General features: G+C 38.1%; 1 protein-coding gene across 2 annotated transcripts in view; it reads left to right on the top strand.

The window, feature by feature from the left end:
• Positions 1–14727, top strand: part of LOC125659893 (uncharacterized) — a 63541-nt gene that overhangs the window by 43039 nt on the left and 5775 nt on the right. For both annotated transcript variants that reach the window (XM_056149847.1, XM_056149848.1), the window contains 7 exons: positions 977–1157; positions 3656–3731; positions 4108–4302; positions 4432–7343; positions 9650–9775; positions 11194–11364; positions 11737–11943. In XM_056149847.1, coding sequence (XP_056005822.1) covers positions 977–1157; positions 3656–3731; positions 4108–4302; positions 4432–7343; positions 9650–9775; positions 11194–11364; positions 11737–11943 — 3868 coding nt within the window. The remainder of the gene's footprint in view (positions 1–976; positions 1158–3655; positions 3732–4107; positions 4303–4431; positions 7344–9649; positions 9776–11193; positions 11365–11736; positions 11944–14727) is intronic.

Genomic DNA, 14727 nt, shown 5'->3' with positions numbered 1-14727 from the left:
AGATTTCTAGAGGCGATGGTGTGTTTGAAATTATGGAGAGATTTCTGCAGGAGATGGTGTGTTTGTAATTATGGAGAGATTTCTACAGATATTTAGTTGGTGTAGTGATTATGGAGAGATTTCTACAGACATTTAGTTGTAGTGATTATAGAGAGATTTCTACAGATTATAGTTGGTGTAGTGATTATTGAGAGATTTCTACAGACGATGGTGTTTGTAAATAAGGAGAGATTTCTACAGGTGATGGTGTGTTCTTTGTAATTATGGAGAGATTTCTACAGACATTTAGTTGGTATAGTGATTATAGAGATTTCTACAGACATTTAGTTGGTGTAGTGATTATTGAGAGATTTCTGCAGGCGATGGTGTTTGTAAATAAGGAGAGATTTCTACAGGTGATGGTGTGTTCTTTGTAATTATGGAGAGATTTCTACAGACATTTAGTTGGTATAGTGATTATAGAAATTTCTACAGACATTTAGTTGGTATAGTGATTATTGAGAAATTTCTGCAGGCGATGGTGTGTTTGTAATTACGGAAAGATTTTTACAGGCGATGGTGTGTTTGTAATTATGGAGAGATTTCTATAGGCGATGGTGTGTTTGTAATTATGGAGAGATTTCTATAGGCGATGGTGTTTGTAATTATGGAGAGATTTCTACAGATATTTAGTTGGTGTAGTGATTATGGAGAGATTTCTATAGGCGATGGTGTGTTTGTAATTATGGAGAGATTTCTGCAGGCGATGGTGTGCTCTTTGTAGTTATGGAGAGATTTCTACAGTCGATGGTGTGTTTGTAATTATGGAGAGATTTCTACAGACATTTAGTTGGTATAGTGATTATAGAGATTTCTACAGACATTTAGTTGGTAAAGTGATTATTGAGAGATTTCTGCAGGCGATGGTGCTCTTTGTAATTATGGAGAGATTTCTACAGGCGATGGTGTGTTTGTAATTATGGAGAGATTTCTACAGGCGATGGTGTGCTCTTTGGATGGCGTGATGCCTCAGATGGATTCTAAGTTCTGGAGCCAGCAAGCTGTCGACAGAGTTAAAGAGCTGCTTCCTCTGACAGTCAACTCGGGAAGAATGTCCAAGGTCGCCTGTGTAGGCAAGGATGAGAATGCCACGTTTGTCAAAGTATTCGACGCTAATGGTAAGATTTTGAAATTTATTGACCTTCAAAATGTCCTTTAGATTGGTATTAGGTGATGGCGCATGTCATTACATCGACTGATAAAATTATTGAAATGAATGGTTACAAAACTGATAAAACTATTGAAATAATTGGTAGCAAGACTGGTAAAATAATTGGTAGTTAGATTGATGAAAATGATAGAAGTGATCGATAGCAGAACTGATAAAATGATTGAAATAATTGGTAGCAAGACTGATAAAATGATTGGAAGTGAAAAAGAGATTTTGATCACTGCATTTGTGAGGTGAAAATACTCTGATTGTCAAAGTGGCTGATCAATATACTGAACCAGAGGTCTCACGCCAGTTTGATTTCGGGGATTCTTGTGGTAGGGGGAGCATTTTTTCATTTTACGTATTAAGGGTAGAAATTAAGATACAGAGAAAATATCTAATTGAAACAATGCAATAATGATATTATTGGACTAGGTATCAACTGCAGTCTTACGGATTCCATGTAGAAGTGCAAGTAAAAACAAAAACCTTTTTTTATGCCCCCAAGATCGAAGATCGGGGGGCATATTGTTTTTGTCCTGTCTGTCATTCTGTAATTCTGTAATACTGTCATTCTGTCTGAAACTTTAACCTTGCTAATAACTTTTGAACAGTAAGTGATAGAGCTTTGATATTTTACTTGAGTATTCCTTGTGACAAGATCTTTCCGTGGGTACCAACAGTTTTGACCCCTTGACCTTGAGTTTGACCTACTTTTTGAAAACTTTAACCTTGCTAATAACTTTTGAACAATAAGTGATAGAGCTTTGATATTTCACATGAGTATTCCTTGTGACAAGACTTTTCCGTGGGTACCAACATTTTTGACCCTGTGACCTTGACCTTGGAGTTTGACCTACTTTTTGAAAACTTTAACCTTGCTAATAACTTTTGAACAATAAGTGATGTAGCTTTGATATTTCACATGGGTATTCCTTGTGACAAGACCTTTCCGTGGGTACCAACATTTTTGACCTTGTGATCTTGACCTTGTAGTTTGACCTACTTTTTGAAAACTTTAACCTTGCTAATAACTTTTGAACAATAAGAGATAGAGCTTTGATATTTCACATGAGTATTCCTTGTTACAAGACCTTTCCGTTACCTTTTGACCTTGACATTTGACCTACTTTCAATTTTTTTTTTTACATTGGTCATAACTATTAGAGCTTTAATATTGTACATGAGCATTTCTTTTGACAAGATCTTTCTACTGGTACCAAGATATTTGCCCTTGTGACCTTGGCCATCTTCGGAATTGGCCATTATAGGGGGCATTTGTGTTTCACAAACACATCTTGTTCAACTTTGGAACAGCAACCAGATGAGTTTAACATCATTTTATTCAATTCTGAATGGAATTGGGCAGCAGGATAGACCTATTTAGCTCTCTCAACCTAATAATTGATATGAATTGCATTAAAGACGGGTATATTTCACCTAGCTGTTGCGAGAAAAAATTGAATACAATAGATTTAGGTTATGTGTTAAACAGAAGAGGTCAAAGATGGGAGTCATCTATCTGTGCACTAAGTTAACCCTGAGCACTTGCTTTCAACTACCATATATACTCTCCTATAAGTCGGTTGTATTTTTTAGGGTTATTTTGTAGGAATTTGCCATTGACCCGCATGTAAGTCGGTACAAATTTTTGTCAGAATCGGATGACAATTTCAAGTCAATGCTCTAGTGTTTTTACCTATGTTTCAAAAAATATTTTGAGAAATTTTTAATCATGAGGTGCTCCATATCCAAGCCATATCTGTTTGGGGTTTAAACACAACCCTTGATCTATTATGGGCAATGATCTGTTTACCTAAGCAAGTATGGTCTCCTAATTATCAGTACCTGACACTGTGTTTACTTAGCGGCACTTGCCTTGTGAAAACTGTGATTGTGGGATTCCAGTATAATTCATTGTATTAACAATAGAGTTTTTAAGAGTCAAGAATGATGATCTAAATTATCTGTTAACAATATTCAGTCTTTTATGAAATATATTTCAGCCGGTATACCTATGAATATTTCAATATTTCGGTTCGTAATTCAATTTTACCGATAAACGATAGATTAGTTGAATTGAAGGAATATTTGTTACCGGTATTTAAATAATTTTCAAAATAATAATACACACTTAACTAGATAAGAATATGTAAATACTTGTACTTTATTCATAATTTTAAAATACATAAACAATACGATATATCTAGATATTTGTGAACAATAATTATTTGTGTGGTAGTCCATGATTATCGTCGGAGTTGTTTTAAAAAAAAACACTACATTACGCCGCCCAGAAAAATACCATTCCTCCGACTTATAGGCGAGTATATACGGTATGCAGGATACTTACTTCATAATTGTTGAATTGAGAGAGACCAAAAGGTCAAAGCTACACGATGGGTAAGGTCAGTATTGCCATGATTCAGTAGTTCGGAGCTTAGCCTTTTTTTCTATCCACAGGTCTGGATATCAGCGAGATTCTGATAAGTTCAGGTTTAGCAGGCAAAGGAAATCTCCGAAAGAGAGGACCGCAGTTGTAAGTATTCCATAATCCGCTGTAATTTGTAGACTGGGAAAGTCACAGGAAATAAATAATGCCAGGAATGTAGACAAACCGGTGGACAAAATATTAGTTTAAGGACTCGAGAGATTCTAGATAAGGTCACTTAAAGGGATCCATGTGTTTGAGTTCAGAGTGGTCAGGTGTGCTCCATTTCGAATGTTCTCTGTAAGAGGGGGAGTTGAAATGTTTCATCAGGGACTCGCGGCGGGTGTGACTTGCCCCTCTTAGGCACCTGAACCCACTTCTGATGTGCACAGGGGTCCGTATTTGCCCAACTCTTAATTATATATTTTTTATAGGATTTATGAGAATGATCACTTCATTATCATCACTTTTACCTTTTTCATAGTATATGTATTGATGCCAAAGACATTGAGAACCAAATGTTAAAGTGGGTGGTCGGACAGAAATACGCAGTGCTGATAACAGAGAGAGACACACCCTTAAATTTCTATGTTCAGAGAGTCGAAGACATGCAGACCTGCATGGCATTTTGCAACAAGGTGAATGAGGAGTGTCTCGAAATAACGACGGACAGCTATCGGTGAGTGGATTTTGCAGCCTTGGGAATATTTCTTGCTTGCAAACAAAAGTTGCTCTAAATTCATTGAAAATCACATGGTTTATAAGAGGTTATATTTGAAAGGAGATTTTATATTCCATTTCTTTGCAGCCCAAAGAAAGTTGGGGAAGTGGTCTATGGTTTGTATGATGGGAACTGGTTTCGAGCAGAAGTCCTCAGCTTATCAGATCAACAAGCCAAGATTTATTTTATGGACTATGGTAATACTGAACTGGTTACCTTTAAAGATCTCCGACAAGCCACCAGTCTCTGCAGGGATCAGCCCGCTTTCTGTGTACATTGTGAATTGGTGGGGGTGGATCTAACAGAAGCAGAGGCAACTACCAAACTATTTAATGAACTAACTCATGAAAAAAGTCCAAAAGAACTAGCGATGATTTACAAGGGCAAAAAACGGGGTAAGGCAATTGTGGATTTTCTTGATGACCAAGGAGAGTTTTTATCTGTGGTCATCTCAAGGTTTCTGGCGCCTGTGATGGCGGAAGATGTGTTGCCCAACACTCTACTGAAGAGTGGTGATCCGGTAAAAGGCATCATCATGGTCATCAAGTCTCTTGCCTCTTTTTACGTCCAGTTTGACACTAACGTAGAACAGATTATGCGAGAAGTCGCTGAAATTTGTTCAAAGGATACTGTTCCTTACTCACCGAAGGTTGGGGAAATGGTCTTGGGACAATTTGCGAGTGATCAGCAATGGTACAGAGCGAAAGTGTTGAAGGTTGCTGATGGAGAGCTCGATTTGCTGTACACGGATTTTGGCAACCAGGAGACTGTGATGAAATCATCTGTCAGGAAATTTCATCCCTCTCTATCCAAGTACCCACACCAAAGTATTCACTGCAAACTAGCCTCAATTCAAGAGTCCATGGAAACACCAGAGGTGCTTCAATCGTTTGGAAGCTTGTACAACTGCAAAGTACAGATCAAGTTGAAAGGCCCAAGCACTGCTGACCTGTTGGAAGTGGACGTCCTGCTGGAAGATGGCAGTAATGTTAACGAGACAATTGTTCAGTTGTTTTCTAGCCCTGCAGTGTCCAGTCCCCAGCCTACCACTGAACTCCGCTTTCAGAAACCGCATGTACCATTCGATGGAAGTCGGGTGGAATGCACGTTGATTGATTTTCAAAACTTTGATTCATTTTACTTGCAAATAATTGCAACCAACGATCTTGAAAACTTAATGAGCCAACTGGAAAGTTTAAATAATGATCAGACTCCTCATTGTCCAGGGGTGGGGGAAGATGTCTGTGCCTTGTTTTCTGAGGACAGGAAATGGTACAGGGCTCGAGTAGTGAAGTCCGAGGAAGATTCATTTATGGTGTTTTTTGTTGACTTTGGAAACATGAGTCAGGTCACTGCCAATGAAATCAGGAAACTGAAACGTGCTGAATATGTGCAACTCCCCTGCCTAGCAGTTCACTGCAGGTTGGCTGTGTCTCGACCTCTGTCTCTGTCAGACGAACTGAAAGCAAAATTCGGTGAGCTTGTTCTCGCTGGCTCCATTTTCTTCCAAGCTGTATCAGAACAGGACGACTTGTACAGCATGAAATTGTTCACGGGAGATGGCACCTGCATTAATGATGTCCTCGCTGGTTTGTCTTCTGCTGCAGCACAACTGGCTTCTGAAACTTGTGATCCGGCAATCAACGGAGTCCAGGACCACACAGCAGCAGAATCCAGTGTAAATACAAGACCCAAGATTCCGGACCTGGATTTCCCTGTCGATGGCAAGAAACTGCCTTTCCTTGTCACAGACATCAAGAGTGTGGACTCCTTTTATGCCCATTACTATACAGATGAGAGCTGTGAAAAATTTAGCAATTTATTGGAAAAAATGAACAGATATTGTGCAGGTATTTCAGATCCCTATAATCCAGTGCTGGGAGAGGAAGTTTGCTGTCAGCTGGCCTCAGAGCAGTGGTCAAGGGCACGAGTTGTGGACATTAATGACTCCTCATATGATGTGCTGTTTGTTGATTACGGAAGCTCACAGACCGTGCAGGCAAATGAAATTCGTAAAGCAGACGTCGCCTTTCTTTACCTTCCAAAGCAAGCTATTCATTGTAAGCTAGAAAGCGGCATAAGTAGGAATTCTTCCGAAGTTCTTGAAGTTTTTGATTCAGCCGTAAGCAATAAGCTGAGTTACATCCAGATCCTGAGGAAGGAGGGTGATATTTACGACGTCCACGTCTCCACCGATGAGGAGGATGTTTCAGACACTCTGCGGAAGATACCAGATTCTTTTGTTCCCCGTGTCTTGCCAGTTTCCGCTGCAAGGGAACCTTGTGTGTGTGTGGACCTGGACAGCCTTAAATCTTTTCACATACAACTGACTGGCCCCTCGCATAAAGATATTCTATCTGCTCTGGAGAAGAATATAGCCTGTTTCTGCGAGAAACCCTCTTCTCCTTACCAGCCGAGAAAAGAGGAGATTGTTCTCACAAAATTCTCAGATGGAACATGGTACCGAGCGCGAGTGTTGGAAGTGATGGAGGGTGCAATGTGTAAAGTTCGGTATATTGACTATGGTAATGTGGATTTTGCAGCGCCAACGGACATAAAAGAAATTCACCCATCTCTCCTCTCTGTGACAAACTTTTCTATTCATTGTAAACTGTCAGGAATTGAAAGCAATGAGTTGCACCAGCTGGCCTTGGCTCAGTTTGGAAATCTTGCTTCCAATCTCATACAGCTAGAAGTTGTTGGCGTAAAAGACTATCTGCATGAAGTGATTCTCTTTACGGAAAAGGGTGAAAATATCAATGAGAGTGTGTTACTGGCTATGGCACTGTCCGATCTCTCAGCAGAGCCCCCCGCCCTTTCACAGACTTCTCCAGTAGTCAACCAGTCGGGGGATTCCCCAAAGCTCGAAGCAGCAGGTAATGGGAACATTCGTCTCTCCGACATGTCCAAGATGGAGCCTAAAAGTGAGGAGTTTCATGTTATCATCACGTCCATCGATTCCCCGAAAGAATTCTTTTGTCAGCTGGCCGATGAAGAAGGTTGGTATCCCATAAGCTAGCGTAGTTGAAAATTGAGAAATGAAAGTGAATAGGTGGTAGAAAATGTGCATAATACTTGTATCTTTGTTGTTTGTTTTTTAAATGCATGCATATATTTATTTAGAACAATCTTGTGATGATTGCTTCACCATTCTTGCTTTTATCACAACCTATGAAGACTTACTATGATTTTTATATGTCTGTCAAAAACAGGATGTATTATGGTATGGCATCGCCTGTCTTGACCTTGTAGGCATAATACAAAATGAACTGTAAGCTCTAGGATTTTACAACTTTGTACTTTTGATCACCTTGACAAGATGAAGATTCCTATTGTTTCTCAAGGTCAAGGGTCAAGGTCGTAATATCACTTGATAGGAAAACCTTGTAGGCAGAATACAGGCCTAACTGTAAGGTCCAGGGGCCCGTTTTACAAAACAACTTACGACAAATTCGCAAATCTTAAATTGTTTTACACACACAGTTATAAGTTTAAATGAATAAATTAAAACGTGTCTGAGACTTAATTTTCAGCATTATTTTTCACTATTTTACATTGCAGTGAATGATCTTACAATAAACGAGAAAATTCCAGTATGTAAAATTTGTCATAAGTCGTAAGTTCTTTTGTAAAACGCGCCCCTGGATCTTACAACTTCGTACATTTGATCACCATGATAAAAGGAAGTTGCCTATTGTTTCTCGAGGTCAAATGTCAAGGTCTTGGTATCACTTAGTAGAAAAATTTTGTTTTCATTACAGATTCAGGTTTTGGTCTGAAATTTAGTCACAAGCGTCCTCTCGAAGGAATATGAGTTCAGTTTGCATTTCAGCTGGAATTTCACAATGACCTACTTTAGGTCTTTCAGAGATGTACATAATCAGTTCACACTTCAACTTGATTGGTGCACCATGACCTACTTTAGGGTTTAAAGTATGTCAAATAGTTTTCTGGACTTTTTCTCACCATGGCTCCAGCAGGGTTGTGGTTTTTATACGCCCGTCTTAAGACGGGACGTGTTATGGTATGGCGTTCATGTCCGTCCGTCTGTTAGCTTTTTCGTGTCCGACCCGTAACTTCAATACTACAAGGCCTAGAATCATCAAACTTTGTCTGTAGATACATCTTGGGTAGAAGTTGTGTCGCACATTAAAACCAGGTCACTGACTTTTCATTGAGAAGATATCCGTCTGTCCGTCCTTCTGTTAGCTTTTTCGTGTCCGACCCGTAACTTCAATACTACAAGGCCTAGAATCATCAAACTTTGTCTGTAGATACATCTTGGTTAGAAGGTGTGTCGCACATTAAAACCAGGTCACTGTGACTTTTCATTAAGAAGATATCCGTCTGTCCGTCCGTCTGTTAGCTTTTTCGTGTCCGACCCGTAACTTAAATACTACAAGGCCTAGAATCATCAAACTTTGTCTGTAGATACATCTTGGGTAGAAGGTGTGTTGCACATTAAAACCAGATCACTGTGATTTTTCATTAAGAAGATATGGCCATGTATGGCAAAAACTTGTCCGGCTCATAACTTTAAAACTATTAGACCTAGAATCACCAAAATTGGTCAACTAATGCATCTTAGGTAGAAGGTGTGTCGCATCCTACTTTAAGGTCACTGTGACATTTAATTAAGTTGATATAAAAAAAAATGTTTTAATGGGTACAATCTATACTGTTAACAATATATGACGGGCGTATCATGTGCCGTGGCGGTGCACTTTATTCATCTTTTAAGAGGAAACCCTCTTATTTTGAAAAAAAGAAACACTCTGGGTTTGATCTAGAGTGACAGAAAATGATATTTTTCCAGATAGGGTGGGTTGTGTTCCAGCCTTTTTGAACAGTTTTCCTCCGATTTCTGAGGAATTCAGTCCTATCCCTGATACAGATATCACACTGAAGGTCTAATGTGTGTATGTTGTAATATACTGTGGCGGTACTCTTGTTATTGGCTTTTAAAATGTGACAATATTTACTATTCCCTCACAATTCATTATGAGAGGGGACATTTGTGTGTGGGTGAGTATGTGTTTGTGTAACACTGAACTTGTAGACCCTCTACAGACCACGTTTTATGCTCGATTGATTTGATATTTCACGTGTAGCTTTGTGTCGAGAGAGGAAAGAACCCTATTGATTTGGGGTTTCAAGGTCACTACAGGACTTCTTAGAAAAAGCTTGTAGACACTCATTGCAAGGGGATACACCTCGCCTTGCGGAGCTCTTGTAATATCCATTGTGTAATATTGTGACTAATGATTCGTTGAATGAGCACCTCTATGTGATCTCCATTTTTCAGCTCTAGGTAAATTGTCCTTCATCATGCAGACCATGATGGTGTATTGTGAGACCGAGCCATTTGATCCGCGGCACAAGTACATCGTGGGCGACATCTGCTGTGCGTTTTACAGCCTCAATACTTCAAGTAAGTGTTTGTCAAACTGTCGACAAAGGTCAAGGAAGTGCTGGTGAGGGTATTTACTGGTAATTTTCTTAGCATACTGGAAGATCAGTCTCCCTTCAAATTTATTTTGATTTATACTTTTAGAACAAATGATACACGTACAGGACACTTGGGTATAATTGTATTTTTTCTAAGGTATTTTTAGCCGAGTTGCAACGAAGTTGAACTCGGCTGTTGGTTTGGTGATGCGGGTTGGCTGATGGTTGGGCGTCAACAATTGGTTTCCGGATGATAACTCGAAAAGTTTACAATCTAATAAAATGGAACTTTGATATATTGTTAGGTACCAGGTAAGGAAGACCCCTATTGATTTTGGAGAAAAACGATCAAAGGTCAAGGTCACAGTGACCGAATATAGAATGAAAATTTCAGAAAAATTTGGTTTCCGGATGATAACTCAAAAAGTTTAAATCAGAATATAATGATACTTAAAGATATTGTTATGTACCAGGTAAGGAAGACCCCTATTGATTTTGGAGAAAATAGGTCAAAGGTCAAGGTCACAGTGACCGAAAATAGATTTAAAATTCCAAAAAAAATATTTGGTTTCCGGAGGATAACTCGAAAATTTTTAATTTGAATCTAATGAAACTTGGATATATTGTTGGATACCGGCAAAGCAAGGCCCCTATTGATTTTGGTGAAAAAAGGTCAAGGTCACAGTGACCGAAAATAGATTGAAAACTTCAAATATGGTTTCTGGACAGTAACTCTAAAAGTTTAAAACTGAAATTAGTTCTTCTCAATTGTAAATATGCCACATCATTCCTGACTTTACAATGTATCCCATGCAACTCGGCTCAAACACCCCTGGGTGCATATATTGTTTTTTTCTCTCGATATGAAGAGTTCTTGTATAATTTCCATGTACACGTACATTTAATTGTTGGATTGTAATGGTATAACTATGCGCCGTATATTATTCTGGTTAGATCAGGAATGCAAAGGTTCCAGGTTCGATTTCTGATTGTTTCAAAGATTTTTCTCCCCTTCTTTGCTACAATGATCAAGTAGTATCCAAATATACAGCTTTCTGTAATGCATAAGAGCTGACTTTTCATTTTTACTTGCCACAACCAAGAACTATCAAAATACTTGTATGCCAACTCGAAAACAAACTTGGTATTATCCCCAACTTTTTTCTTTTTTTTTGATACAAGTGAAGTGTACCTGAAATATAATGAAATATTGTATATTATTGAAAAACGTCTATTACCTTGACATCAATGGGAAAATTGTCTGACTTTGACATCAATGGAAAAGTTGTCTATAACCTTGACATCAATGGAAATGTTGCTCATACTTGGGCATCAGCGAGTTAGTGTAGACAAAGCAATAAAATGAATTTCGGCTCAGCAGACATTTACTCTGGATTTCAGCAGATGGGGGCTGGTACAGAAGTGTTATAACAGAGACGCTTCCTGATGATACCTACAGCCTGCAGTATATTGACTTTGGAAACCGAGCCACCCTACCCTCCAATCAGCTACGGCCAATGAAACCAGACTTCATGGAACTGCCTATTCTGGCTTTTAAGTGCTCACTTGATGGTAAAACTTTCAATTCAGTAACTTGATGATAAAACTCTGAATTCAGTAAGTTGATGATAAAACTCTGAATTCATTAACTTAATGATAAAACTTTGAATTCAGTAACTTGATGATAAAACTCTGAATTCAATAGCTTGATGATAAAACTTTGAATTCAGTCATTTGAGGATAAAACTCTGAATTCAGTAACTTGATGATAAAATTCTGAATTCAATAACTTGATGATAAAACTTTGAATTCAATAAATCGATGATAAAACTCAGTAATTTGAGGATAAAACTCTGATATCAATAACTTGATAATAAAACTCTTAAATCAATAACTTGTTGATAAAACTCTGAAATCAATAACTTTATGATAAAACTTTGACAGGTATCTTGCCCTTGGAAGGATCATGGTCTATTTCTGCAAATGAAACTCTGGGCCAGTTCCTTGACGTTCTTCTCGTGGCTCGGCTGAAGAATCGTTGTGGAGATGTCTTCGTTGTTCAGCTCGCTCAGTTGGGACAGGATGAGTCTGAGATAAATGTGGCGGATCACATGGTGGCCTCAGGTGTTGCTCTCTCCCAGTCCAGAGCAGGTCATTATCTTCTTGTTTTAAAAATCATCTTATTGTACTGTGACCCAGTTTTTATATCATGTTTGAGAACTCTGAAGCATTTTATTGTACTGTGACCCAGTTTCATATCATGCTTGAGAAATCTGAAGCATTTTTGAGCATTCTTTTCTTGCAGATGTTTTTACATCTTTTACCAACATACTGTTTTTCTGGCAAAAATTACACTCATCAGGGATGTTAGAGTTTTCGTCTGCGATATGCGGATGTGTGTTCTCAAATATCCACTTGTGGATGGCTCACTTCAAGAAACAACTAGTTCTAATTGTAACGGGGACCGTTACAGATGTTCCCCAAACCTCCCCCAATTAAAAAAGTGATGTCCTTGTGAATCTATAGGAAAAAATCATTTTATTTTAGCCTTTAATTACATGTAGTACGTTCAATATGGTCATTTCAGTACCAAGAAATGAAAGAAAGCGTTGCACGTGCATGCACGCGTGTATGATTCCGAATTTTTGTTGATGTCGTTCAACAGGCATTTGTATCATATACCCACAGTATGAATTTCATAACGTTTCCACCAAATATAAGGAAGTTATAGCGATTTTAAAATCGTCCAATCAGAAATCAGCACACGTGCATGCACGTGCTGAGCAGTAATTCTAACCACAGCAATTTGTAAGGAGTACCAAGATACATCTAAACCCCTAATATGAATAGAATTTGATGAAAAACAAAAACGTTATCGTCCTTTAAAAATTGAACATTTAAAAAACGTTGCACGCGCATGCGCGTGTGCGTTGGTATTTTTTGTTACACCAACATATAGATACACATATTGTCTACATATGCTGTGAATATCATCTCATTCGCTTCATAAATAAGATAGTTACAAACGTTTTAGCATTATCCAATCAAAATGAAGCGCACGTGCATGCGCGTGTAAATTGGTAATTTTGACCATGTAAATCAGTTAAGGGTCTCAATATCTACCTATGATATGAATTTCAAGCCATTTCAATGAACAACAAAAAAGTTAGACTGATTCCAAAGTTAGCGTACAAATTTTGTAGTGCACGCGCATGCGTGCGCGTGCTGGCAAAATAACTATTATTTTTCATATGTACAAATGATATACTATCATCCTATTTAGGTTTTATATCGCTTCCTTCAATATTCTGATTTTCCATTTTTTGTACCAAAATTGCAATGCACGTGCGCGCGCGTGCATGCACGTGCAAACAAAATGACTATCACTATGCACATCTACAAACGCTATACTATCATCCTGGAAAGTTTCATATCGATCCCTTTTGTAGTTTCTGAGAACACTACCGGACAAAAAAGTACCGGAGAAAAAGAATAATAATAACTAGACACGATCTCGTTGCGAGCAACGAGTAGGTCTTCCGTCCGATTTGTTGATGCACTCGGAGTTAAAAAAAAAAAAAAGAAGAAGACAAATGAGTCCCAATTTAGTTTCCGACTTTAAGACACTTTAGATGTAATCAATTTTTCATATCAGAAGCTTCTGAAGCAAAGTTGCAGTGAAATTCGTTTGAAATTCAACTCTCCAGGCGAGCCATAAGGCCCGCGGGCCTATTTCTTGATGTCATTTGTTAGCCCTCTATAGACTCAACAACTTTAGTTCTATATGTCTTTACAAAATATTTACCTGTAAAAAGTTATTGAGATCGACCGATATCCACAAAAAATCGACTCTACAGGCAAGCCATTAGGACCATAGGCCTATTTCTTGATATCAATCGATAGATCTCGATAAACTGAACAACTTTTGTTCAATATGTCCTTACAAAATATTTACCAGTTACAAGTTTTTGAAATCGACTGATATCGACAAAAATCGACTCTACAGGCGAGCCATGAGGCCCGCAGACCCATTTTTTGATATTGATCGATAGGTTATGACACATTGAACAACTCTTGTTCAATAATGCTTTTCAAAAAATATGTCGTTTTAAAGATATGAGGCGTCAAATATTTACGATTTTGGCCCTTAAAATCTCTAATTACGTAACATATGACCTACTTTTTGATTTGATAAGATCAAGCTCGTTGAGATGAACATTTCCGCTTCTACAACTTATTATAAAATATTAATAGTTTCTGAGATATTCTCAAAAACATTTGGACCCTTCTGAACCCCTAATTTAAAGGGCCAGCCCGTTTTGCTTGATATCGTAAGAAAGGCCTTGTCATTTTAAACATTTTTTGCTCAACAAGTATTTAGAAATTCTTTACCGTTCTCGAGTTATCTCTACAAGAAATATTTAGGGGCCAAACTGTAGCTCCCTAACGGGGCCACATAGGGAAAAAACGAAATGTACATATTGTTTAGATTATCATTCTGAACAACTTTTGTTCAATAATGCTTTTCAAAATATTTGTCGTTTTCAAGATATGAGGCGTCAATTATTTATGATTTTGGCCCTTAAAATCCCTTATTACGTAACATATGACCTACTTTTTGATTTGATAAGAACAAGCTCGTTTAGATGAACATTTCCGCTTCAATGACTTAATAGTTTCTGAGATATTCTCATAAACCTTTGGACCCTTCTGGGCCCCTAATTTAAAGGGTCAGCCCCTTTTGCTTGATATCGTAAGAAAGGTCATGACATTTCAAACATTTTTGTTCAACAAGTATTTAGAAATTCTTTACCGTTCTCGAGTTATTTCTAGAAGTAATTTTTAGGGGCCAAACTGTAGCTCCCTAACGGGGCCACATAAGGTAAAAACGAAATATGCATATTGTTCAGATCATCATTCTGAACAACTTTTGTT

Source organism: Ostrea edulis, chromosome 9, assembly GCF_947568905.1.
Source record: "Ostrea edulis chromosome 9, xbOstEdul1.1, whole genome shotgun sequence".
In the NCBI taxonomy this organism is placed as follows: domain Eukaryota; kingdom Metazoa; phylum Mollusca; class Bivalvia; order Ostreida; family Ostreidae; genus Ostrea; species Ostrea edulis.
This window is presented reverse-complemented; position numbering and strand designations above follow the sequence as displayed.